This window comes from Bison bison, unplaced genomic scaffold, assembly GCF_000754665.1.
Source record: "Bison bison bison isolate TAMUID 2011002044 unplaced genomic scaffold, Bison_UMD1.0 scf7180017864163, whole genome shotgun sequence".
Classification (NCBI taxonomy): Eukaryota; Metazoa; Chordata; class Mammalia; order Artiodactyla; family Bovidae; genus Bison; species Bison bison.
The window spans coordinates 219,935-245,074 of NW_011494735.1; the positions used below are offsets into that span (position 1 = coordinate 219,935).

Here is a 25,140-nt window from a genome sequence, read left to right on the forward strand (position 1 = left end):
TTTTAAATATATAACAAGTTATATGTTATATACAATATATATTATATAACATATTTATAGTATATATAATGATATATATATTACATGCTGTATATACAATTATATAATACTATCTTATAATTATAAAATGATAATATATAATATAAAACATGTTATTTTATATATTATATATAATTAATGATTATAAATATATATTTTATAATTTATACAATACATATTATAATCATAAATTATATAGCATATAATATATAATGTGTGAAATGTTATATAAATATAAACATTATTTGATTATATATAAATGATATTTATAATTATATATTTATATCATATATATTTATGTGATACAAATATTATATGTTTATATTATGGATTTCCTAGGTGGCACTAATGGTAAAGAACCTGCTGCCAATGCGGCAGACATAACAGACATGGGTTCAATCCCTGCGTTAGGAAGATTCCCTGGAGGAGGGCATGGCACGGCCTCCAGTAATCTCACTTGGAGAATCCCAAGGACAGAAGAGGTCATAATATTACATATAAGTATGTAATTATATACTTATAAGTATATAATTTATATACATAAATATATAAATTTATATTATAAAAATACATTTTAATATAAATAAGAGTTAACCATAGAGTAGTCATGTAATAATACATGTTTTATCTTATAACCTCTTCTTTCAAGTTAATTTTCTAGTTTGCTCTGATTTACACAGTCAAAGGTTTTAGTGTAGCCAATGAAGCAGAAGTAGATGTTTTCCTGGAATTCTCTTGCTTTTCTATGATCCAACAGATGTTGGCAATTTGATCTCTGGTTCCTCTGCCTTTTCTAAATCCAGTTTGTATATCTGTAAAGTTCTTGGTTCATATTCTGTTGAAGCCTAGCTTGGAGAATTTTGAGTATGACCTTTCTAGCATGTGCAATGAGTGTAATTGTGTGGTAATTTGAACATTCTTTGGTATTGTCCTGCTTTGGGATTGGAATGAAAACACCTTTTCCAGTCCTGTGGCCACTGCTGAGTTTTCCAAATTTGAGGGCATATTGAGTGCAGCACTTTAACAGCATCATCTTTTAGGATTTGAAATAGCTTCAGCTGGAATTCTATCACCTTCAGTAGCTTTGTTTGTAGTGATTCTTCCTAAGGCCCATTTGACTTCACACTCCAGCATGTTTGGCTCTAGGTGAATGATCACACCATCATACTTGTCCAGGTCATTAAGATCTTTTTTGTATAGTTCTTCTGTGTATTCCTGCCACCTCTTCTTAATATCTTCTGCTTCTGTTAGGTCCCTACTATTTCTGTCCTTTATTGAGCCCAGCTTTGCATGATTGTTCCCTTGGTATCTCTAATTTTCTTGAAGAGATCTCTAGTCTTTCCCATTCTATTGTTTTCCTCTATTTCTTTGCATTGTTCATTGAGGAAGGCTTTCTTATCTCTCCTTGCCATTCTTTGGAACTCTGCATTCAGATGGGTATATCTTTTGTTTTCTCCTTTGCTTTTTGCTTCTCTTCTTTTCTCAGTTATTTGTAAGGCCTCCTCAGACAACGCTTTTGCCTTTTTGCATTTCTTCTTGGGGATGGCTTTGGTTCATACAATGTTATGAACCTCCATCAATATTTCTTCAGGCATTCTGTCTATCAGATCTAATCCCTTGAATCTGTCTGTCACTTCCACTGTATAATCGTAAGGAATTTGATTTAGGTCATACCTGAATGGCCTAGTGGTTTTCCCTACTTTCTTCAATTTAAGTTTGAATTCTGCAATATGGAGTTCATGATCTGAGCTACAGTCAGCTCCAGGTCTTGTTTTGCTGACTACAGAATCTTTGAATGTCCTAATGTATAATATAAATATTATTTATAATATGTAAATAACATTTATAATTATTTATATGATATATTTATATATAAATATATAATGCCATGTTCTCTTCATATTTTCTTTGTTTTAGCTGGGCTAAACTCTAGATTCCTTTACTTACTCTTTAGTAAACATTTATTGACAGTCAGCTAAGTGACAGTCGTTAGTATCTTCACAAATTACTTTCAGTAATCATCTATACAGCCTCTACTATACTTACTAGGCACCAAGGGTAGACATGAACAGGCTGAAACATTTTCTGTTCTCAAGGAGTTTATAATTTAGTGAGGACAATATACTTTAGATTCAAATTTATAGTGTGAGCATTGGAGGAAAAAGACTGGGTGCCATGGAAATCCAACCTAGCCTGGAGATTGAATCTAACATGGGCCCCTGTAACTTGGAAGATTTAGTCAGGTAAAAGGAGGATAGAGAGGGACCGTATTTTAGACATCATGGTAGGGGTAGGGATCACCTTTCTTTCTTCTCTCTCTTAAGATACACAAACTTTAAGGGAAAGATATCACTTAAATATATTTAAAAATCATACAATTCTGCTTTTAAAGTGTCAAAATTATGGTAAATTTTATAAGTTAGAAAAAGGGAAAATGTATTTGCAACAAAATTAGTTTTTTTAAAACATATAATTCTTTATCAAACTTTGCAGTTCAACCTAAGAATTCATTTAATAATTTAAAAGGCAGTATGATCATTTTAATTTGTAAGCATATCTTTGAATTCTAATCTATAGTACATAAAAATGATGAACAAAGTAAGTAGTCAGAGGACTACCCTATCGGCAGATTACTTTAAAATTTAATTGCTATAAAATAGGAATTTTGAGCATAAAAATCAATTTTTAAGGAGCATATAATTTTAAGACTTGATTAATGCCTTGTGGGTAGTTTAGTTGAGCCTCTTTGTTTTGCAGACAAGAAAATGAGGGCCTAGAGCAGTTGAAGTGATATGTTCTTATTGTCATACAGTTGGTAGCTGAAGAAAGTCAGGACCATCATACCAGATCTAATTGAATTTAAACAGTTTAAGTTGTCTTACTAGAATTAAATAATTGAAGCATAATCAACATGCAACCTTGCCAGACTTTAATACATACCATGAATCATCAGGACAGAACCTAGAATTCCTTTTAAATCAGATTTCCATTTCCACTGTCTACCCCCAAAGATGCATCAGAAAGATCACATAAACTAAGATACTTGTGTGACAACCAGAACAATGGAGGAATTACCGTCCAATGACACAAAAGTAGAACCTTCTTTTTAAAGATTTAAGCATACAACTTAGATACAAAAGTAGATGCTCTTGAAATATCCTGAGAATGATAAGGATAAATTAAATTTACTTCACATAGTTGTTGTGGAAAACTTGTGAGTGCATTCTGGTGAAGCTCCAGCTTTTCAAGATGCTCCAAATGACCACTTATACAGGAGTTCTGGCTCAGGGCATCAACATCTTTTAGTTCATTTGCTGAAAGGTCTAATGATGTAATATATTCTCTCTCAGAAGGCAGGGAAGACATGCTCTCTGAATGCTTCATATGGGACTGGAATTTTGATGCTCCTTTTGTCAAAAACAAACAATGGAGATATAAACAAGTCATTTAACTTTACTCAGCAATGCTTATTGATCATCTACCAGTGTCACTGTTTTTCTATTCCAAAATGAAACTTTTATTCCAATGTCAGACATGAAAGTAAATAATAAATATTAAATCAGGTAGTTTAAGTAGTATAAAAACAACAGACCTAGCGAAGAACATTAAGAGTGGCACTGCTGGAGGGTATTATTTACACTTTAGGAAAACAGCAGCAAGGATAAAAAGTGTCTGACATAACATCATAAAAGCTTAAATTTTAAATTTATAGTTGTGTTCCCTGGTGGCTCAGATGGTGAAGCATCTGCCTACAATGCGGGAGACCCAGGTTCAATTCCTGGGTTGGGAAGATCTCCTGGAGAAGGAAATGGCAACCCACTCTAGTATTCTTGCCTGGAAAATCCCATAGACAGTGGAGCCTGGTAGGCTACAGTTCATGGGGTCACAAAGCGTCGGACACAACTGAGTGACTTCATTGTCACTTTCATTTTTCTACAGAATGATTTCCAGAGAATCACCAGGTAAATAAAATTTGAAGGTTATGTATGATGAAATTGGTACCAAGAAAATTTGAATAATCAGAGGAAATTCACAAAGTGGTATATTCTGCTCAAAATATCTATTTACTTATGATTACTTTCAACTACTTACTGAGTGAATCATCTGATGAAAATATTTTTCTTTTTCTCTTTATTAAATCTTCATGATCAAAAATGGGTCCCTATTAAACAAATAAACATTTATAATAAAATTACCATCACTGTTTAGAACAAAGAGAACATTTTCCTAGCTGATTTCTTTAGGAGTCACTAGAAGATTACTGGGCTTCCCTTGTGGCTCAGTTGGTAAAGAATCCTCCTGCAATGCAGGAGACCCTGGTTCAATCCCTGGGTCGGGAAGATCCCTTGGAGAAAGGAATGGAAACCCACTCTAATATTCTTGCCTGGGAAATCTCATGGACAGTGGAGCCAGGCAGGTTACAGTCCATAGGGGTGCAAGACTCGAACACAATTTAGCAACTAAGCCACTACCACTGTAAGATTATTATTAATAGCTAAAGTATTCATGCAACTAAGCCACACCATACGACACAGACCTAGCCTGTGCTCCACAGACATGGTGCTCTACAAAGAAAAAAGAATATAACTATTTCAAAGTGCACAGAGCACATATATGCCCCAGACATGCTCAAAAGTCTACAAACGTAAATTCAAAATAGCATATGCACGCATGTACGCAGACACACACGCATGTGTGCATGTGTACGTGTGTGTGTGTATATATATATATATATATATACATATATATGTATATGTATATATGTATGTATGTATGTAGTGGCTCAGCTGGTAAAGAATCTGCCTGCAATATGAGAGAGACCTGGGTTCAATACCTGGGTTTGGAAGATCCCCTGGAAAAGAGAAAGGCTACCCAATCCAGTATTCTGGCCTGGAGAATTCCATGGACTGTATAGTCCATGGGATCGCAAAGAATCGGACACGACTGAGCAACTTTCACTTTCATATACATACAGAGAGAGAGCACTTTCACACATTAGGGAATTTCTGTATCTAGCTTTGACACACAATTTCAGTTATTAAAAGAATGTCAAACAAGATATACAATATTTAACTACAGTTTGTACAATATAACTTACCAATGAACTGGAATGTCTTTGCAAATTTGGTGAGCAACGCTGCAAGGCAGGATCTCGGTAAAATTCTCCTACGCTAATTGAATTTGATTTTGTTTTCACAAGAAATGAGCCTTCACTTCCTATTTTTAAATAATAACATAAAGGCAAGTAAAAATGCTGACCTAATCATAAGATTTTAGCATTATAGTTCAACCACAAAACATTTTTAAGCACATTTTCATGAATGGAATTTACCCAATTCCTTTTGTAACATCTTTAAAGTAGAAAAAATGAACTATGCTGGCTTTTCATTTTCAAATTCAACATTTTTTTCATCCACAACTATTTTTTGAATGGCTGTCACAAGACTAGAAGCTGAGTAAGTGCAGGAAAAAGATAAACAGGAAAAGTAATCTACTTAATCCTTAAGTGAGCTCACAGTATGGCAGGAAAAAGCCAAGAAAAAAAAAAGTAGTATAGTTACAAGTGCTAAAATTAATACCTGGAAGCAGAGAAAGTTTATACATAAATCTGATCAGTGTTATTCTTTTCTGTTTCTCTGAATTTTTCTTACAAAATTTTCAAATCTTGTTTTAAATATTGGAATCACACTTTAACACTCAGCAAGTTTATGTACATTTTTATTTAATTACATATTGTGTAGTTTAATTTATGAAATGGCATTAAATAAATACAATGAGTTTAGCTGGTAGTATTGTTTTGAGAGAGGTGAGAATTGCTTTTAAAATTATGGACTTTCAAGAAAATAAGGATCAATGCTAGCAAGTTATATTTTAAGGATAAATAATGTAGAGCCACTTTTGAGAACCACGCTATTTTAAATTCTATCACTCTTTATCTTCGAAGCATAAAAACTGTGTCAAAACAAATTGTAAAATTTACCTAACCAAAAATCAAGTCATTTTTGCAGTTGCATTTCCGATATTATCCTTTATTTAAAAACACTTAAAGAGAATTCTTCTTTCAGCCCTGATGATATAACAAACACTGAACTTAACTTCCCCACAACAAATAACTAGAAAGTTGGGCAATTTTTAAAAAAATAATTGGTTTCAGACATGGGCTTCCCAGTAGCTCAGTGGTAAAGAATCTGCCTGCCAAAGCAGGAGACGTGGGTTTGATCCCTGGGTTGGGAAGATACCCTGAAGAAGGGAATGGCAACCTACTTCAGTATTATTGCCAAGGAAATCCCATGGACAAAGGAGCCTGGTGGGCTACAGTCCATGGGGTCACAAAAGAACGAGGCACAACTTAGCTACTAAACAACAGGCTAACTTAGAAGTGTTCTAGAATCAGCTGGATGCCTATGGTTCCTTGACCAAACTTCCTCTGGGCTCCCCAGGTGGTGCCTGCCAATGCAGGAGATGCAAAAGACACGGGTTCAGTCCCCTGGAGTAGGAAATGGCAACCCATTCCAGTATTCTTGTCTGGAAAATTCCACAGACAGAGGAGCCTGGTGGGCTACAGTCCATAGGGTCACAGAGTCGGATACAACTGAGTGACTGACCACACACACACACAGATATTGGGCTGCAGACAGTGGAGGACTGTGTAATCCCTGAAAGAATGAAAACAAATTATGTGAACCTTTCAGGCACCCTAGCTTCCTGCCTGTAGGCAATTTAAGGGCTATGGGAAGTGAAAAGGAATTTAAACAAAGCCCAGTAGCTTTCCTGAGATGAGAAAATGGAGATCAGTGTTCATGGAGATTAATTTAGATGAGAGTTCCAGGGCAGACTCATGGACAGAAAGGAAAATGAAGCAAAAACCTGATTCTTTGAAAAAGATCAATAAAATTGATAAATCTTAAGTGAGACTGAAAAAGGGAAAAAAAGAAAGACAAAAACTATCAATGTCAAGAATTAAAGATCAGATATCAGTAATGATCATATAAGCATTAACAGGATAAGAAGAGAATTATTATAAATATCATTAAACAAACTGATAACATATAAAGAGGACAGATTTCTTGAAAGTTTCAAATTATAAAAACTGACAAAAGAAATAATAGAAAATCAAAAGAACCATAAATTGATTACTTTTATAATTAAAAATATTCCCCCTCCGCACCAAAAATATATTCCTAACATACAAGGCTTTACTAATGAATTCTACTAAACATTCAAAAATTAGACCTCTCCTATAAAAAACCTTTCAGAAAACAGTGGAGTCAGGAGCAATTTTCAATTCATTTCAAGAAGCTAGCATTACTCTCATAGTTACAAGGAAACAAAACTACAGACCAATATCTTTCACAGACGCTATATCCTTAATGAAATTTTAGAAAATCAAATAATATTTTAAAAGAAAAATACACCATAACCAAGTGAGATGTATCCCAGAAAAACACATTTGTTTTAACATGAGAAAATCATGGTAATAAACTAAATAACAGAATACAGGGAGAAAATATGCCCATTGCAACAGATGTAGAAAAGCATTTTCCAGCACCCATTATGATAAAAAGTCTCAGCAAATTATTACTAGAAATTTTCCTCAACTTGATGAAGAGTATCTATTAAAAAAAAAAATGATAACATCATACTTAATAATGAGACACTGAATGCCTTCCCTCTAAGTTTGGAAACCAGGGAACAATGCCTACTCTTACCACTTCTATTCAACATAATACTAAAGATGCTAGCCAGTGCAACAGGACATGGAAACATTTTAAAAGACAGATTAGAATGGAAGAAATAAATCTTTTTTAGCAAATGTCATTATTGTGAACATAGAAAAAAATCTATGCAGTCAACAAAAAGCTGTTAGAACTCATGAGTTTTGCAAGGCCATATAATACATTAATGTATGAAGAAATCAACCACATTTCTGTAAACCAGCAGTGAATGAATTATTGGAAATGAATTTAAAAACAATACTATTTACAATAGCATCAAAAAACATGTAATACAAAACACTGGAGGGAGAAATTTAAATACAAATAAACAGAAATAAATACTACATTTATATCTCAGAAGGCTCATTAAAATATCAGTTCTCTCGTTTATTTATAGATTTAATCTAAAGCAATTTTTATTGATGCTAATTCTGTATAACAATAATATAGTATTTATACATTAATTTTATATTAAATGTAGATTTAATTCTAATAAAAATCCCAGCATAAAATTAATTGATTCAAAATGTAATATATGGAAATGCAAAAAAACTAGTATAATAAGAACAATTTTCAAAAAGAATACCACCAGAGAACTTATACTACCAGATTTCAAGACCTCCTATTAAGCTAAAGTAGTCAAGAGAGTATGGCTTTGAATAATGATCTAAATCAATTGCACAGCATAAAGAATGCAAAAATAGAACAACATCTATATGGTCAATTAAATTAGACAAACATGCCACTAACTCAACAAGGAAATAAAGTATATTCAACAAATTATGTTAAAACAACTGAATATCTATGTGGAAAAACGTAAACATCAATTCTTCACTAATACTATATACCAAAATTAACTTAAAATGGATTATAGACCTAAAGGTAAAAGCTAAGATTTTCATACTTCTATAAGAAAACACAGGAGAAAATATTCACACATTTGAGATAGGAAAAGATATCTTAAATGATATAAAAACAACACAAATCAAAAAAGAAAAAACTGAAACTGCACTTTTTAAAATTTAACAATTTTGCTCTTTGAAAAATATCAATAAAATAAAAAAGACAAGCTATAACTGATAGAAAATATTCATATATCTGTCAAAGGACTTCTGTTAACAATATATAAAGAACTCTTATAATAACATAATAAGACAATAACACAATAAAAAATTAACAATGATCTGAACAGACACTTTGCAAAGAAAATATATGAATGGTCAATAAGAACATGAAAATAATCTCAATATCAGTAGTTTCCAGGGAAATGAAAATTAAGCCCAAATGTGCTAGGACTACACCCTCAGTAAAATGGCTAAAGTTAAACTGACATACAATACTAAATGCTATAGTGTGATGAACATTTAGAGAAGCTAGAATTTTCATATATTGCTGATGGGAGTATAACATGGTATAACCACTTCAGAAAACAGCCAGAGATAAATAGATATCCCATTTATATGAAAGTTGAGAAAATACTAATTTAGTATACTGTGACAGATAGCAGACCAGCAGTAGGGGGCAGGTTTTTTGTGAAGAGGCATGTAAAGGGACTTATTCGGATGACAGAAATGTTGCATAACTTAACAGTGGTGATGAGTACATGGATATATAAATGAAAACATACACTTAAAATGTGCATATTTTACTGTATGCTAATTATGTCTCAATAAAGTTAGTTTCTAAAAATACTTGAGACATGAAATTTTTGGAATAATCCTTACTTATCGCCTTCTCAGATATACTTATTCTATGACCCAAAGTTTTCAATCATACTAATCATAATATTTTTAAAAAATCACCTCACCCCAATTTTACCAAACTGCATTATGTTAAATGTCAGCATTAATCACTGCCATTAATAGCTCACCATGTCAATTTTTCATCTCATGAGTTATTAAAATATTATTTTTAATTCTAATAAACATAAAAATAGTTATAATATACTTCCTATTCGCAAGCACTCTCTCAGACATTTCACATGCATTTTTCCAAATTCCTATAAATAATCCTGGAAGGTTAGCAACACTGCCTTTAATGAGGGTAACAGGTTTACACAAACCACAAAAGGTTCTAGGCAGTGATGGGATATGAAATCCAATTCAAGTCTGAGGCAGTGTTTTCACTGCAATAGCCACCATTCACTGATTTGGGGGAGTACAATAACACTTAAAAAGTGCAGAGATATATTTTCTTCATTGCCTCAACTAATGGTTAAGAAACAGTAAGCATTAAGTAGTGAATAGAGTTTTCCTCAAGTTTTTCTAAATGAAGTAAATCAGGTTTTTGTCTCAGTTTCCATTGTTCCATGCCAGAGTGTGTGTATATATATATATATTAGAGCATAAAGGGAACAATTGTTTTGAAAGAGTCACCTTCACTATCCAGGTCATCACTTTGACCAAACACACTGTCAACGTAAGACTCAGGAACGAAGGTCCATTCATCAAATTTATCAACCATTTCTTCAGAAAAATTCCCTTTGCTGCCTGAGCCAGCTTCTTCCTCCACAGAACTTTTCATCTGATATCTGAGCACCATCCTTGCCAGGGTGGATCCTATATCTAAAAATAAAGATATATCAACAACTTCTTAGAAATCAGTAATTACACAAATATAAACATATCAAAGTTCCTTATATAGTTTCATACTTTTAAGAGAAATTTTTATTCTTAATTTCAAGTCACTTTACAACTATGCTGCTGCTACTAAGTCACTTCAGTCGTGTCCGACTCTGTGCGACCCCATAGACAGCCCACCAGGCTCCCCCGTCCCTGGGATTCTCCAGGCAAGAACACTGGAGTGGGTTGCCATTTCCTTCTCCAATGCATGAAAGTGAAAAGTGAAAGTGAAGTCGCTCAGTCTTGTCCGACTCTTAGCGACCCCATGGACTGTAGCCTACCAGGCTCCTCCGTCCATGGGATTTTCCAGGCAAGAGTACTGGAGTGGGGTGCCATTGCCTTCTCCGACTTTACAACCATAACATTGTATAAAGTAGCAGGTAATAAACTTAAATTTTTTAAAAGTCATAAAAATTTACACAAAGCTTTCATGTAGGTGACGAAACTGAACCATTATAAAACTAACTTGACTCATGAAGGGGCCTGGACTTTGAAGCCTGACAGGCCTGTGTTCAAGTTACTTGCCAGTTGTACAAGCTGCCTGAGTGTCAGTGTCCTAATTGGGAAGTGAAGACAACAGTACACACAGCACAGGTTTACAGAAAAAGTTAAAGAAAATGATGCACATAAAGTTTTTAGAATAATACTTAGGACACTGCTGCTGCTACTAAGTCGCTTCAGTCGTGTCCGACTCTGTGCGACCCCATAGACGGCAGCTCACCAGGCTTCCCCGTCCCTGGGATTCTCTAGGCAAGAACACTGGAGTGGGTTGCCATTTCCTTCTCTTAGGACACAGAAGATAATAAATGATATTCTTATTTTTATAAACTATTTGAAAAGTGATTCATTCTACTAAGAAATCTGATAAAATTTCAAAATTAACTTGCTATTTTACTGAATTTTATATTAAGTGCTATAATGAATAAATAAGTTGACACAGTTCTCATTATCCTAAATATATCCTGGAAATTTTCTTCAAATATTACTCTTATGGCTCACATTACAACATGTGTACAAAATTCAGTCAAGTACTACCTGGAAAATACTTTAAAGCTTTGAATTCAAAATGTATTTTACTCAGACCAGCTGTCAAAAAACTTAAGGCTATGCCCTGAAATATTAGCAAAGATTCGTCAGTACTTGCAAAAAATTTCATACAGAACCAAAAGAATACACTGAATGTAAATCTCCCTTCATATCTTCAAAGGGTCCTCAATTCCTTACCATTAGAAAACAAAGATTAAAGTTAAGCAGGTTGTTGGCATGAGACTGGCTGAAGTGACAAAACATGGAATCTAATCATCTCTCATTAGTTCCCAAGGTCCCCAAAGGCAATCAGAGAATCCATTTCTGGATTTTTTTTTCCGGACATACTATTCTCATATTCAAAACTTATGGCTACAATATCCCAACTGTGTTTTCACCACTACTATTAATTAAAAAAAAAAAAAAAACACGCTATTCTCTGCTTGTTTTTCCCCTTAAGAATACATTCTATCTCTGGACATTTGGATTTGCAAGGTGCTTTTCTCTCAGTGATTGCAGAGCATTACACTGTATGAATATATCAATTTATTATTAATTTGAATAGTTTCTTTGGGAAATATTTTTTGTCATTATGAACAATATTTAATGTGCATCCTTGAACATTTTAAGAATGCTGTATCATGGATTTTTAGCACTACATTATTTGATTAAAAAAGTACATTTGTTGTTGTTCAGTCACTCAGCCATGTCCCTCTCTTTGCAACTCCATGGACCGCAGCAGGCCAGTCTTCCCTATCCTTCACCACCTCCCGGACCTTGCTCAAATTCCTGTCCATTGAGTCGGTGATGTCATTCAACCATCTCATCCTCTGTCGTCCCCTTCTCCTTCTGCCCAGTCTTTCACAGCAACAGGGGCTTTTCTAATGAGTCACCTTTTCGCTCCAGGTGGGCAAAGTATTTGACCTTCATAATCAGTCCTTCCAGTGAATATTCAAGACTGATTTCCTTTAGGATTGACCGGTTTGATCTCCTTGCACTCAAGAGTCTTCTCCAACAACACAGTTCAAGAGCATCGGTTCTTTGACACAGCCTTCTTTATGGTCCAAATCTCACATCCATGACTACTGGAAAAACCATAGCTTTGACTAACAGACTTCTGTTGGAAAGTAATGTCTCTGCTTCTTATTTAATATTCTGTCTAGCTTTATCACAGCTTTTCTTCCAAGGAACAAGCATCTTTTAATTTCATGGCTGCAGTCACCATCTGCAGTGATCTTGGAGCCCAAGAAAATAAAGTCTGTCACTATTTCCACTGTTTTGCCATTTTTTGCTGTGAAGTGATGGAACTGGATGCCATGATCTTTGTATTCTGAATGCTGAGTACTAAGCCAGCTTTTTCACTCTCCTTTTTCACCTTCATCAAAAGGCTCTTTAGTTTCTCTTTGCTTTCTGCCATAAAGGTGGTGTCATCTCTGTATCTGAGGGTATGGATATTTCTTCTGGCGATCTTGATTCCAGCATTGTGCTTCAACAAGCCTGGAATTTCACATGATGTACTCTGCATATAAGTTAAATAAGCAGGGTGACAATATACAGCCTTGACATACTCCTTTCCCAATTTGGAACTAGTCCATTGTTCCATTTCCAATTCTAACTGTTGATTCTTCACCTGAATACAGATTTCCAGGAGGCAGGTAAGGTGGTCTGGTATTCCCATCTCTTGAAGAATTTTCCACAGTTTGTTGTCATCCACACAGTCAAAGGCTTTCATGTATTCAATGATGCAGAAGTAGGTGTTTTTCTGGAATTCTCTTGTGTTTTTATGATCCAATGGATGCTGGCAATTTGATCTCTGGTACCTCTGCCTTTTCTAAATCCAGCTTGAACATCTGGAAGTTCTCTGTTCATGTACTTTTGAAGTCTAGCTTGGAGAATTTCACCTGCTACATTGCTAGCAGGTGAAATGAGTGCAATTGCGCAGCAGCTGGAACATTCTTTGGCATTGCCCTTCTTTGGGATTGGAAAGAAAACTGACCTTTTTCAGTCCTGTGGCCACTGCTGAGTTTTCCAAACTTGATGGCATATTGAGTGAAGCACTTTCACATCATCTTTTAGGATTTGAAATAGTTCAGCGGGAATTCCATCACCTCCACTAGTTTTGTTCATAGTGATGCTTTTTAAGGCCCACTTGACTTTGCACTCCAAGATGTCTGGCTCTAGGTGAGTGATCACACCATTGCGGTTATCTGGGTCATTAAGATCTTTTTTTTTTTTTCCCCTAGCTCTTCTGTGTATTCTTGCCACCTCTTCTTAATATCTTCTGCTTCTGTAGGTCAATACCATTTCTGTCGTTTATTGTGCCCATTTTTGCATGAAATGTTCCCTTGGTATCTCTAATTTTCTTGAAGAGATCTCTTAGTCGTTCCCATTCTGTTGTTTTCCTCATTTCTTTGCACTGATCATGGAGGAAGGCTTTCTTATCTCTTTTTGCTAGTCTTTGGAACTCTACATTCACATGGATATATCTTTCTTTGTCTCCTTTGCCTTTCACTTCTCTTCTTTTCACAGCTGTTTGTAAGGCCTTCTCAGACAATCATTGTTGTATTTCTTTTTCTTGAGGATAGTTTTGATCACTACCTCCTGTAAAATGTTACAAATCTGTGCGTACTTCTTCAGGCACTCTGTTTATCAGATCTTATCCTTTGAATCTATTTGTCACTTCCACTGTATAACTGTAAGGTATTTGATCTAGGTCATATCTGAATGGCCTAGTGATTTCCCCTCTTTCTTCAATTTAGGTTCAAGTTTGGCAATAAGGAGTTCAACATATGAGCCACAGTCAGTTCTCAGTCTTGTTTTTCCTGATAATATAGAGCTTTTCCACCTTTAGCTGCAAAGAGTATTATCAGTCAGATTTCAGTATTGACCATCTGGTGATGTCCATGTGTAGAGTCATCTCTTGTGCTGTTGGAACAGGAGTCTGCTATGACCTGTATGTTCTCTTGGCAAGCCTCTGTTAGCCTTTGCCCTGCTTCATTTTGTACTACAACACTGAACTTGCCTGTTACTCCAGGTATCTCTTGACTTCCTACTTTTAAGCATTCCATTCCCCTATGATGAAAAAGATATCTTTTTTTGGTGTTAGTTCTAGAAGGTCTTGTAGGTTTTCATAGAACCATTCAACTTTAGCTTCTTCTGCACTGGTGTTTGGGACATAGACTTGGATTACTGTGATACTGAATGATTTGCTGTGATTACTGTGATTACCATGCTATTGAATGGTCTGGACAGCAAAGAGATCCAACCAGTCCATCCTCAAGGAAATCACTCCTGAATATTCATTGTAAGCTGAAGCTGAAGCTAAAGCTCCAATACTTTGAACACCTGATGTGTAAAACTGACTTGCTGGAAAGGACCCTGATTTGGGGAAAGATTGAAAGTGGGAGGAAAAGGGGACAGAGGATGAGATGGTTGATGGCATCGCTGACACATGGACATGAGTTTGAGTAAACTCCAGGAGTTGGTGATGGACAGGGAGGCCTGGCGTGCTGCAGTCCACGGGGTCGCAAAGAGTCAGGCACTACTGAGAAACTGGACTGAAACTGAATGGTTTGCCTCGGAAATGAACAGAGATCATTCTGTCATTTTTGAAATTGCACCCAAGTACTGCATTTTGGACTTTCATTGACTTTGAGGGCTACTCTGTTTCTTCTAGGGATTCTTGCCCACAGTAGTAGGTATAATGGTTATCTGAATTAAATTCACCCATTCCGGTGCATTTTAGTTCACTGATTCCTAAAATGTCAATTAAAAAAAAAATTACTTGTACTTTATTAAAGTACTCGGACGTACATTTAAAACATTAATGTTGTTCAGTCACTAGGTCATGTCAGACTTTTTGTGACCCCTTGAACTGCAGCACGCCACACTTCCCTGTCCTTCACTATGTCCTATAGTTTGCTCAAACTCATGTCCATTAAGTCTGTGATGCCACCCCCTCCATCCATGGAATTCTCCAGGCAAGAATACTGGAGTAGGTAACCATTTTCTTCTCCAGGGACTCAATTCAGGACTCAAACTTGGGTCTTCTGCATTGCAGGTGGATTCTTTACCATCTGAACCACTAGGGAAGCCCCATAACACTAACGGATATTGCCAAATTTTCCTTCCAAAAGGACAATTTGAATTTATATCAATAATATGTGACATGTCTGTTTCCATTTATGCTTATCAACATAATTTATAACCAAATTTTTCTATTTGAAATGCACTAGTATAGATACTAATGATAATTAACATACTTACTACATACAAGACCTATATTAACTAGAAAACACATCCTTAAGTAAAATGCAAAGTATACTAACTTGAAAATGCAAAATACATATGTATATTTCTATACATATATTTTAATTCATATGCAAGTGTATAGCAAGTTCACAGAAAAAAATAATCTACATTGATTACCTATAGGTAAAACAGGTAAGTTACTGTTATTTTCTTCCTTATATTAAGTTTTTCTATTTTTAAAGGCACATAGATTATTTTATAATAAAAACTAAAATACTTAACAAAGAAAAGTAACCTCACAGAAAGATCTCAGTTATGATTTATCTTTATAAAATACGAATTTGCTGGGTCATAAGAAACTTAAATATAATGTCAATTTCAAGCATTTCATGATCAAAAAAAAAAGCCAAGCCTTCACAATATTTTTGACTTAAGTTGCACCAAATGGAATGAAAACTAAAAGAATAGTTATTTTTAAAAATACTACTAAATTTAAGCCTTCTATAAAAGTTGCTTGGAAATCCTTACTTGTCTCTTTTCTTAAATAAGATGTCTTATCTGGAAATAAAGGACCAAGCCAGGAAGGGTCAATTTTTCCCATACAAAATCCTCCAAGACAGATGCTATTATTGGCCAGATCCAGGGCAAGCCTCCTCAAGAGTAAGCTGATTATTTGGCTGTTGCCTTTCCCAATGCTGATTGTCAGAGCTTTCCGAACATCCTGCTCACGAGATCCACTATTCAGTAACAATTCTACCAGTTTGGGACTGCTTGCTTTCTCACATACCTATTAAAGAAAAAGAGAAGGTAAGCATATATATTTTTTTTAATCATGTTTCCTTTATAATCCTGGTAATCAAACTTTGTGTGACTTTCCCCTACATCATTAAATTTTCAGTTCAGTTGCTCAGTTGTGTCTGACTCTGTGCGACCCCATTGACGCCAGGCTTCCCTGTCCATCACCAACTCCCGGAGCTTGCTCAAATTCATGTACATTGAGCTGGTGTTGCCATCCAACCATCTCATCCTCTGTCAACCCCTTCTCCACTGTCTACAATTTTTCCCAGCATCAGGGTCTTTTCCAATGAATCAGTTCTTCACTCAGGTAGCCAGAGTACTGCAGCTTCAGCATCAGTCCTTCCAATGAATATTCAGGACTGATTTCCTTTAGGATTGACTAGTTTGATCTCTGTGCTGTCCAAGGGTCTCTCAAGAATCTTCTCCAACACCACAGATCAAAAGCAGCAATTCTTCAGCGCTGAGCTTTCTTTATGGTCCAACTCTCACATCCATACATGACTACTGGAAAGACCACAGCTTTGACTTTATGGACCTTTGTTGGTAAAGTAATGTCTCTGCTTTTTAATATGTTGTCTAGGTTGGTTATAGCTTTTCTTCCAAGGAGCAAGCATCTTTTAATTTCATGGCTGCAATCACCATCCGTGGTGATCTTGGAGCCCAAGAAAAGAAAGTCTGTCACTGTTTCCATTGTTTCCCCATCTATTTGCCATGAAGTGATGAGACTGGTTACCATGATCTTAGTTTTTTGAAAGTTGACTTTTAAGCCAGCTTTTTCACTCTCCTTTTTCACTTTCATCAAGAGGCTTTATAGTTCTTCTTCGATTTCTGGTCTTTAAATTTAGAATCAAACAAAATAAGGCAAAACTCATTCTTGAAGTAAATTAGGAAAATAAAGTAAGATTAGCATCATAAGTATCAGAGCAGCATAAATTAAATCTGCCATGTGAGAGCCCATTACCATGAAAAAGACAACATGATACGAAGTAAAACTCATAGGGTTGAAGTCAAAATACCTGAGGCTCCATCAATTTACACATTTCTCACACTTTCTGGACTTGTTTGCTTATTGGACCATATCTGGGAAACTGATACCTTAACATAGCAAATGCTACTTCATTTACTTGGCAAATGCCTTCCCTTCATTTGTGACATAGAATAACTAAGTATGTGTATAAATATTATTAAATTCACCAATGTCACATGCAAAGGACAGTCATCATTCACTGGATTTCCGGGACAAGAATTTTAATTTCTACAAAGATATATGTTGTCTCTCAGTTTTCTACCTTACCCTGAAAGTTATGTTTTCAGAGCATGTCCTCAAGGTGGGTTAATATGGTAACTGCTGCAAAAACTAGAGTGACCACAGTAAGCAGAGAGAAGCCTTAGCAACCTGCAGCATAGCACACTGGCCCAACCCCAGCTAAAGCTTCTGAAAGGCAATGGAATCTAACGTTATCAACTACAAGAGTGAAATCATAAGTAACAAAATTAGGATGTGAGGTACTGTGCTACCTTCTGTAAACACATGATCTCCAACTATTTTTTAAAAACTCTATGCCATAAAAAGTATTACTCCCATTTTATAGATGAATATTTAGGAAAAATATGTGATTTGTCCAAAATCTTAGAGCTACTTAATAACACACTTGGATTTGAAATCACATCTGCAGATTCCAAAGCTTGTGGTCCTTTCACAACCTAATATTAATGATTTAAAAAAGAAATATATATCTATTTAGGTTTTCTGCCTATTTTTTAACTGAGTGGTTTGTTTTGATGATATTAAGCTTCATGAGCTGTTTTTGTAAATTTTAGAAAAATGGGCAGAAGACCTAAATAGACATTTCTCCAATGAAAACATACAGACAGTCAAGAGATACATGAAAAGATGTTCAGTATGTTAAACTAATATAGAAATGCAAAGCAAAACTACAATGAGGTATCACCTCACAACAGCCAGAATGGCTATCATCAAAAAATCCACAGAAGATGACTTCTGTGGTGGTTAAGGGTTCAGTGGTTAGGAATTCACCTGCCAAGGTAAGGGATGTGGGTTTGATCCCTGGTCCAGAAGATTCCACATGCCTTGCAACTAAGCCCATAAAACCCAACTACTAAAGCCTACATGCCTTAGAGTTCATGCTCTGCAACAAAAGAAGCCACCACTACAATAAGTCCACACACCACAACCAGAGAGTAGCCACCACTTGCTGCAACTAGAGAAAGCCTATGTGCAGCAAAAAAGGCAGCCAAAAATAAATAAATAAATAAATATATATATATATATATATATTTTTTTAATCCACAAACAATAAATGCTGGAGAGAGTATGGAGAGAAGGGAACCCTCTTACACTGTTGGTGGGAATGTAAATTGGTGCAGGCACTGTGGAAAATAGTATAGAGGTTCCTTAAAAAACTAAAAATAGAGCTACCATATGATCCTGCAATCCCACTCCTAGGCATAAACCCAGAGAAAAACATGGTCCAAAAGGATATATGCACCCCAAAGTTCATTGCAGCACTGTTTACAGTAGTCAAGACATGGAAGCAACGTAAATGTCAATCAACAGAAAAGTGGATAAAGAAGCTGTGGTACATATATACATTGGAATATTACTCAGCCATTAAAAAGAACAAAATAATGCCATTTGCAGTAACATAAATGGATCTAGAGACTGTCATAGAGACTGAAGGAAGTTGGACAGAGAAAGAGAAATATTGTCTAATATCATTATATGCAGAATCCCCAAAAAATAATACAAATGAACTTATTTACAAAACAGAAACAGACTCATAGACTTAGAGAATAAATTTACAGTTACCTAGGGAGGAGGAATAATTAGGGAGTTTGGTATTGACTGTACATATTGCTATAGTACTTAAATAACTAAAAAGAATCTACCATATTAAAAAAAAACATGGAGAAGGGACATGAGAATGATACAGACAAGATAAGATTAGACATGTATTGATAATTCTTGAAGATAACTGATAGATTCGTAGGGATTGATTACACTACTCCTTCCACTTTGGTGTATGTTTAAAATTTTCTATAATAAAGTTTAAAAAAATAAAAATTAGTTAAAAAAGTGATTTTTTTTTTTTTTTAAGGAAGGAGCAGAGATTAATCAGAGGTGATGGTTCCTGTGAGCCAAAACCTGTCTCTTCCCATCCCTCTAACTACAAGAGAAGCCAGTGGTGGGACCCAGAGACTGGCACCATCCAATGTGGTCTATGTGTGCCTAGTCACTCAGCTGTGTCAGACTCTTTGTGACCCCATAGACTGTAGCCCTCCAGGCTTCCCTGTCCATGCGAATTCTCCAGCAAGAATACTGGAGTGGATTGCCATGCTCTTCTCCAGAGGATCTTCCCAAACCAGGGATCGAACCCAGGTCTCCCATACTGCAGGCAGATTCTTTACAGTCTGAGCCACCAAGGAAGCCCAATGTGGTCTATTAAGCAACTTGAAATTTGCTGTAAGTGTCAAATGAGCTGTAAGAGTAAAATACTCACTGGAATATTTTACTCCAGTGAGTAAAATACTTCAAACACAGGTTTGAAGGCCTGGTATTTTAAAATATAAAATAGCTCATTAATAATCCTTATACTGATCACATGTTGAATATTTTGGATATATCACAAACTCATTTAATAATATTTTGAAAATATTGATTAAACGAAATATTTCATTAAAAGTCTAAATAAATAAAAGGAAAGATCTTAATATTCAGGGTACCAGGTCGGGGGAAAAGTTGGTTGAGGGAAATTCCTGAATTCTTCAGAATTAACGTGTGTCCAAACACATTTGGGGGCTCCATAATTACTGTAGATGGTGACTGCAGCCATGAAATTTAAAAATGCTTGCTCCTTGGAAGAAAAGCTATGACCAACCTAGACAGCATACTAAAAAGCAGAGACATTACTTTACCAACAAAGGTCCGTCTAGTCAAAGCTGTGGTTTTTCCAGCAGTCATGTATGGATATGAGAGTTGGACTACAAAGAAAGCTGAATGCCAAAGAATTGATGCTTTTGAACTGTGGCGTTGGAGAAGACTCTTGAAAGTCCCTTGTACTGCAAGGAGATCCAACGGGTCAATTCTAAAGGAAATCAGTCCTGAATACTCATTGGAAGGAGTGATGCTGAAGCTGAAACTCAATACTTTGGCCACCTGATGCAAGGAACTGACTCATTTGAAAAGACCCTGATGCTGGGAACGATTTAAGGCGGGAAGAGATGGGGATGACAAAGGATGAGATACTTGGATGGCATAACCAACTCAATGTACATGAGTTTGAGCAAACTCCGGGAGTTAGTGATGGACAGGGAAGCCTTGCAAGCTGCAGTCCATGGGGTCACCAAGAGTCAGACACGACTGAGTGACTGAACTGAACTGAACATGTGTCCAAGAAGTTTGAGGGGACAGTGCTCTGGTTTGATGGAACCAGCTAAATGCCCACCAGCCTTTAAGGAACACCCCCATCTTCAGTCTGTTCTCCCGAGAACCACTATAGTACTTTTCTAGTCTAGATATAATCAAGTCATTGTACTATTTTAAAATCTTCTAAAACCTTTCTGCTCCAGGACACTCCCTCATAAAACAACATGCAATTTTTCAAACCTCATTTATGCTATTTCTATTGCCTCCAATGTCTAATTTTGTTCTTCTTCCAGAAAAAAAAAAAAAAAAAAATCATTCTTGAAGGAATAGCTTTAAAGTCTCTTGCACTAAGTCCTTGCTATAACCTCCCAGGCTGCACACGCTTCCTCCTCGGGAGTCCATCCCATTTTGTTTAACACAGCACTTAGCACACTGAACCAGACATGTTTCTGTTTGATTACTAGAATGAAAGGCATGGATGCTTCTGCAATTCAATTTGTACCTCTGTAACCTAGCACAATGCCTACAGAATATATTTAATTTAGCAAACTACTAAAATCCGCAGGAGTCTGGCTGGCTACAGTCCATGGGGTCGCAGAGTCAGACACAACTTAGTGACTGAAAAATAACAAAAAATCCAGTAAGGGCCCACAGGAAATTTGAAAGGAAGGAAGGAAGGGAAGAACGGAGGGAAGGAGAGGCCCAAAAAACTCATCACAAATGCCTTCTCTTGGAGTCCCGCAAAGTTTTATCTCTAAATTATGGTATTTATTGCCTACCTTCTATTAAGGTGATTTATGTTTTACTCCCTTAACTCCCAAGCGACACTTTGAAACTACCTTGAAGCAGGACACCCCTTTTATATTCTTTACTAATTATCTAGCACTGTGCTTTCCACAGAGAAGATGCTCAATACATTTTTATAGCAGAATTCTCCTTGGGGGACCCAAACTATCCAAGATGATTTCTGACATATGGTGACATGAAAAGTGAAAGTGAAAGTCACTTAGTTGTATCCAATTCTTTGCGACCCCATGGACTATACAGTCCATTGAATTCTCCAGGCCAGAATACTGGAGTGGGTAGGTCGCCTTTCCCTTCTCCAGGGGATCTTCCTAACCCAGGGATCGAACCCAGGTAACCTATGGTGACATGAAGAGAGAAATATTTGTCTTTTATACCAGATAGAAGAAATAAAATAAAACTAGGAAAATAATTCATGAGAGGGAAAAAAAAAAATACTGCTCAGATACCCTGGTGCTCAAACAGTAAAAGAATCTGCCTGCAATGTCAGAGACCAAGGTTTGAGCCCTAGATCAGGAAGATCCCCTGGAGAAGGAAATGGAAACCCACTCCAGTATTCTTGTCTGGAGAATTACAGGGAACCCTGGAGGGCTACAGTCCATGGGGTCTCAAAGAGTTGAACATGACTAAGAGGTCAACACTTTCATACACAGTTCTGTATTTTAAATGGGGACAATTCAAATATATATAATCAAAGTGCAACTTTCTATCTTTTCCCATATTTTCTCTCATACTCTAATTTGTAAATAATGCATCTCACAATCAAAGCCAAGTACTTTAAGCTAGCATTCAAGAATGAATGTACAATCCTCTCCCCTACCACCACCACTATCATGAATCTGTTATGTAAACAAGAGATTAAAGTAGGCACAAGGGAGGCTATAGTTACTCCTCAGGCAAGTTACTTCCTCACATGCCTAATAAGATAAATACTAGGAGTACTCCTAAGGTTGTTGTCAGGATTAAGTAAAGGACTCAGAGCAGGGCCCAGGTGGCAATGAATACCACAGAAGAGCTTGCTATTATTTTTATTCAGAATTCATTATACTTGCTCTTCCCACCATGACCTGATAAATCTTATTTTCATGTCTCTATTCATGCATTTTCATACCCAATAGTAATCCTCCCAAAGCCTAATAAGATTAACTCCGCCCTTAATAATGCAACATTGGTACCTGGATAAGTCTTTACTATATACTTTGTACAAAATAAGGTGTGTTCAAACAGTCCACCCACAAAAATCAATGTTTACTATTTGTTAGATATAAACAATCTCTGACAACCAGGATAAATTCTTTACATTTAAAGATCTGATTTTGTTTTAAGAAGAAAAGATATAAATAAGCACATTAAGTTCAAAAGAACTTGGGAAGAAGAAAATAAAAAGCCTCTGTGCAGAAAGATTTGAATAAATTGAGAGAAAAGTAGAAAGCAGTCCCTGTGCAGAACGTAGAGTAACTGTACTTAAGGGCTTTTAGGTGTGTTGTTTCTCTAAGAAAGACCTGGAGGAAGCTCCCTTTCAGTTCTCTGGCATATCCAAGTAACATTAACACAATGATCTGAAGATGACACAAAAGAAATACAATAAAAACATTACATTATTGAAGGAAATGATTCAATTACTTTTAATAACAGAGAAGCAACTATTTTCAATGTTGCCTGCGAAGATGAGATTTGACTAAATTTAAATAATTTGGTTATGTATTTGGTTTTAATGAATAACTTAACTGTGCATGAAAATGAGTTACAGGTTCAATTTCTTTTTATGTAGATTGCTAAGTAGTACTACCTTAATCTTATGGTTGACAAATTGATTTGAACCCATAGGTGAGCAGAAAATTAAATACAGTGAGGCTTTAGAAGTAAGTTATTGAATAACACAGCACTCTGTTGGTTATTTAATAATGCATATTGAGTTCAGTTCAGTTCAGTCACTTGGTCGTGTCTGACTCTTGGCAACCCCATGGACTGCAGCACACCAGGCTTCCCTATTACCATCTCCCAGAGCTTACTCAAACTTGTGTCCATTGAGTCAGTGATGCCATCCAACCATCTCATCCTCTGTTGTCCCCTTCCTCTCCTACCTTCAATCTTTCCCAGCATCAGGGTCTTTTCCAATGAGTCAGCTCTTCGCATCAGGTGGCCAAAGTATTGGAGTTTCAGCTTCAGCATCAGTCCTTCCACTGAATATTCAGGACTGATATCCTTTAGGATGGACTGGTTGGATCTCCTTGAAGTCCAAGGGACTCTCAAGAGTCTTCTCCAACATCACAGTTCAAATGCATTAATTCTTTGGTGCTCAGCTTTCTTTATAGTCCAACTCTCACATCTATACATGACTACTGGAAAAACCATGCCTTTGACTAGACAGACCTTTGTTGGCAAAGTAATGTCTCTGCTTTTTAATATGCTGTCTAGGTTGGTCATAGCTTTCTTCCAAGGAGCAAGCATCTTTTAATTTCATGGCTGCAGTCACCATCTGCAGTGATTTTGGAGCCCCAAAAAATAAAGTCTCTCACTGTTTCCATTGTTTCCCCATCTATTCGCCATGAAGTGATGGGCTAGATGCCATAATCTTAGTTTTCTGAATGTTGAGTTTTAAGCCAATTTTTTCACTCTCCTCTTTCACTTTCATCAAAAGGCTCTTTAGTTCTTCTTTGCTTTCTGCCATAAGGGTGGTGTCATCTGCATATCTGAGTTTATTGATATTTCTCCCGGCAATCTTGATTCCTGCTATGCTTCATCCAGTCAATAAGGGATATTAAATCACTACATAATTGCTTTGTTGGAAATATTATTATTTAGAAAATATACATAGGGCTACCTGAATACTACTGCAAACTAAAATTTATACAGTGAAGACAAACTGGAAATGACATGTAATGTACTCTGATACTTAATTGAATTCCTACTGTATGTACAACAGTGAGTTAGATATTCTGAATGATACACAGATGAACACTGTACATCTCTACCTTCATACAACTCACAAACTATAAAATAGTGTACAAAAATTGTCATGGATTTACACAGCAAGTAAATCTTTATTTTGTATGGAGGTCAGGAAGTGTGGGAAGAGCTTTATTGAGGACAAATAATTTGGTTTATATTTTGAAGGCAGAGCAGAAGCATTAGATAGATGTGTTTGCACAGTGCGTAAGGGAAGGGAGAGAAGGAAGGCAAGACCATGGTGCCACTGTACGGCAGGATGGCCCATAGAAGGGCTGTCAATGTGAACAGGCCCCAAAGTGCACAGTGCACAGGCTACGAGGCCACCTGTGGTAGCCCTGAAGGCAGAACTTTCTAGACAGACAAGTTGAAAACAGAAAGAAAATACTTAAAAGATGAATCGAAAACAAAACATAACTGTGTGGTGTGTTCCTGGAGAGTGATTCACACAGAGATGCTCAGTAGGAGACACGTTTAAAAGTTATTTATCATCTCAACAAAGTAGGTAAACATGTAAAGGGAATGATTAGAAGATAATACCTACAGAAAT

General features: G+C 36.0%; 1 protein-coding gene across 3 annotated transcripts in view; it reads right to left on the reverse strand.

Moving 5' to 3' along the window:
- The window catches only part of LRRK2 (leucine-rich repeat kinase 2), a 207,764-nt gene that overhangs the window by 117,905 nt on the left and 64,719 nt on the right, over positions 1-25,140 (reverse strand). For all 3 annotated transcript variants that reach the window (XM_010841504.1, XM_010841503.1, XM_010841505.1), the window contains 5 exons: positions 16,181-16,439; positions 10,130-10,318; positions 5,138-5,256; positions 4,132-4,201; positions 3,229-3,446 (listed from right to left, as the gene is read on the reverse strand). In XM_010841504.1, the coding sequence (XP_010839806.1) occupies positions 3,229-3,446; positions 4,132-4,201; positions 5,138-5,256; positions 10,130-10,318; positions 16,181-16,439 (855 nt within the window). The remainder of the gene's footprint in view (positions 1-3,228; positions 3,447-4,131; positions 4,202-5,137; positions 5,257-10,129; positions 10,319-16,180; positions 16,440-25,140) is intronic.